Raw genomic sequence first — 3,408 nt, 5'->3', positions numbered from 1 at the left:
TGGCAGTTAATCGTAGTGAGGATCCTAAAGATGAGTAATTTTCCCTTGCTGCTTTCCCATGATGAGTAGTTTTCCCTTGCTGTTTTTAACATTCTCTTTGTCTTTTGACAATTTAAGTATAACATGTCTTGGTGTGGATCTCTTTGAGTTTTTCCTACTTAGAGTTTGTTAAGCTATTTGGATATGAAGATGTAGTCAAATTTTGGAAGTTTGTCTCATTTTTCCTTCAACTATTATTTTCATCTTGTTCTCCCTGTCTTCCTTTGGAAGTTCCATAATGTAACTGTCAATCCATTTCATGGTACCCACAAGTAATTTTGCTCTCTCTACTTTAATTACTTTTTTCTTTCTGTTTCTCGTACTAGATAATTTCAATTATCTCATTTAAAGTTCATGAATCCTGTCCTCTCCCTGTTGAAATTTACTGTTGATTCTCGGTAATAATTTTTAGTTTTTGTAATTGTTAGCTCCAGAATTTTGTTTGGTTCATTTTGTAATTTCTATCTTTTCTTGAGATCCTAATTTTGTTCATATATCTTTCCTGATTTCTTAGATTATTTGTTCATGATTTCCTTTAGTTTATTTTTATTTTTATTTGAGATAGGGTCTGGCTCTGTTACTCAGGCTGGAGTACAGTGACACAAACTCAACTCACTGCAACCTCCACGTTTTGGGCTCAAGCCATCCACCCACCTCGGCCTCCCAAGTAGCTGAGACTACAGGCGCATGCCACCACACTCAGCTAATTTTTGTATCTTTTGTAGATATGGGGTTTTGCCATATTGCCCAGGCGGGTCTTGAACTCCTGAGCTCAAGCGATCCAACCACCTCAGCCTCCCAAAGTGCGATTAAAGGTGTAAGCCACCGTGCCCAGTTCTTCTTTAGCTTTTCAAATACATTTAAGACACTTGTTTTAGAGTCTTTGCTATGTACACTATCTAGAATTCCTGAAGGATGTTTTCTATCAATTAATTTAGTTGTTTTGGATGGGCATACTTTCCTGTGTGTGGTGTTTTTGTTGTTGTTGTTTTTTTTTGTATGCCTTGTGATTATTTGTTTTAAAACAAAACAAAGCAAAACAAAACAAAACAAAACTGGACATTTGAATAATATAATGGTGTAACTCTAGAAATTAGATTCTCATCCTTCCCTGAAGTTTGCTGGGTTTTGATTGGTAAAATCTGTATCTGTCCATTTGTTTAGTGACCTTTGAAAACAATTTTTGCAAAACCTATATTCCTCATTGAGTGTGATCACTGAAGTTTCCGAGTATTTATCTTGTGTTTAGCCAGTGTTTTGACAGAGATCTCCTTGAGTGCCAATAGTTAAAAAATAAAAACAGAAAACCAAACCTCTTCCAGTCTATGTAGATTAGTCTCTGCAGGGGCACTTCTTCCACAGTTATCTGGGCTTGTACTGGGCCTGCATATTAGCCAGAGGTGAAAATTTACAATCTTCTCAGTTCTTCCCTGAGTGTGCATCTTGTTTTAGGCATGCGAATGTTTGTCTAAATACTCCAGTGTAGGTAGGTGCTTTTGTCTGTCCTAGTTTTCCAGAGAAATTCTCTACAGCTTTTCATTCCAGGATTTAGGTAGTCAATTGCGTGTCTCAACTGTAATATTATTTTCCTCTAGGTGAATGTAGGTTGTTGTTATCCTTATAGTATTTTGGTACAATGCCTGCTGCTGCTATTCCAACCTCACTGCAGTCTGTGTTCAGTGAAATAGAAAGAACACTTGGGATCAGTTCTTTAGATAGTCTTCAGAAGGTTAAAACAGACAAACGTTTGTGAATAAAGTTGGCTCAGCAGGAGCCAGAGTCTCACAACGGGGACATTGACTGTTGACTGCAAAGTCGTCACTGTGCTGGGAAGGGTGTAGAGTAGGGGGGTATTGAAAATGCCACAAAACTTTCTTATCATTTTTTAAATTTCTTTTTTCTTGCTTTTGTGTGTATTTGGTTGATGTAAACTTCTGACTATTTTTGCAAGGTCTGACAATGTTGCTTCTGATTGTTTTTGCTATTTAAAAAAAATATTTCCATGGAGGAACAGAAGCTTAGAACTACCAGCTTTTTCATTTTGCTGATGTTACTCCTCCATTAATGGTCATTTAATACATGGAGGCTCTGTAATGTCACCTCTTCTATTTTTGACATTAGTAATTCTCTCTCTCTCTCTCTCTCATTGATCAGTCTAACTAGAGATTTATTGATTTTATTGATCTTCTCAAAGATTCAGCTTTTAGTTTCACTGATTTTCTTTCGTCTCAGAGATTCAGCTTTTGTTTTCAACAATTTTCTCAATTTTTTTTGTCTGTTTTTTTGTTTGTTTGTTTGTTTGTTTTTTGCATGAGACAAACACCTGCATTTATGGAACTGCATGTCAGTCAGGCCAGTTCCCTGTAGAGGGAATTCCTAGCATGACCTCATTCATCTGTGAGGACACAGAGCAGTCCTTGTTTAGACAGACACATTCATCTACTGCTCAGCATGGTCGGCCTTCCACTTCTTGATGGTTTCCTTCTGCTGTGAATGCGCATGTCCAGTTGTCTGCTTCTTAGAGCAGACATTTACCTTCCTCATCCACCCGCCATTGGAGGAGGACTAGGGCCACGCAGATGATTGATTTCTACCCATTCTTTGGGGAGGGTTTCCCGGTGGCCCTCTTCCATCATCATATCTGGAATCAGATGAGTTTCCATAGCTTCTTCTTTTTTTCACATCTTGCTGAAGCAGAGTTTTGAAAAACAAAACCACAAACTCAGCTATTCCCCAGAAGAAATCTGTTATGAAAGATAATCTCCATGGAGACTGACTCTGGCTGTCCAACACTTGTCCGTTCAAGATGTAAACCATCTTCTCCCATTACCCGGCTTCAGATCTACCGGGCGCCTGGCCCCTCTCGGCTTCAATTTTTTTATTTCATTGATTTCTGTACCGATGTTTACTTTTTCCTTTCTTCTGCTTATGTTGGTTCTAATTTGTTCTTCTGTTTTGGGTTTTTTAATAGAACTCAGGTGAAGCTGAGTTCATTGTTTTCAATGAATCTTTCTTTTCTAATACAGAAATACTTTGATACAATTTCTCCTTGAGTACTGCTTTAGCAGAATTTCATAAATGTTGATGTCTCCTATAATTTTAATTCAGTCGAAAATATATTCTAATTCTCTTTCATTTATTATTTTATCTGTATAAAATGTTTTAGTTTGCAAATATTTCTGAAACTTTCAGAGATCTTTCTGTTATTTATATCTAAATGTATTCCTTTATAGTCAGATAGTGTACTTTATTTGACTTGATTCCTTTTAAATTTATTGAGATTTGTGTAGTGGTCCCAAATATAGTCTATCTTGATAAATCTTGTGTGTACATCTGAAAAACATGTGTTTCTGCTGTTTGGGTTAGAGT

General features: G+C 36.8%; 1 protein-coding gene across 1 annotated transcript; it reads right to left on the bottom strand.

Annotated features, from left to right (window-relative positions):
• Positions 1-2,354: 2,354 nt before the first annotated feature.
• LOC103220413 (selenoprotein K-like) lies at positions 2,355-2,914 on the bottom strand. Its single transcript, XM_073023330.1, has one exon. The coding sequence runs from the start codon at positions 2,854-2,856 to the stop codon at positions 2,605-2,607; it is 252 nt and encodes an 83-aa protein (XP_072879431.1). The 5' UTR covers positions 2,857-2,914; the 3' UTR covers positions 2,355-2,604.
• Between the last annotated feature and the right edge of the window lie 494 nt (positions 2,915-3,408).

This window comes from Chlorocebus sabaeus, chromosome 14, assembly GCF_047675955.1.
Source record: "Chlorocebus sabaeus isolate Y175 chromosome 14, mChlSab1.0.hap1, whole genome shotgun sequence".
Lineage (NCBI taxonomy): Eukaryota > Metazoa > Chordata > Mammalia > Primates > Cercopithecidae > Chlorocebus > Chlorocebus sabaeus.
Note: the sequence above shows the minus strand (reverse complement) of the source record. Positions and strands in the feature narration are given on the sequence as shown.

Coding starts and splice junctions, on each gene's coding strand:
- LOC103220413 (XM_073023330.1), bottom strand. CDS start 2,856: ATGGTTTACATCTTGAACGGACAAGTGTTGGACAGCCAGAGTCAGTCT.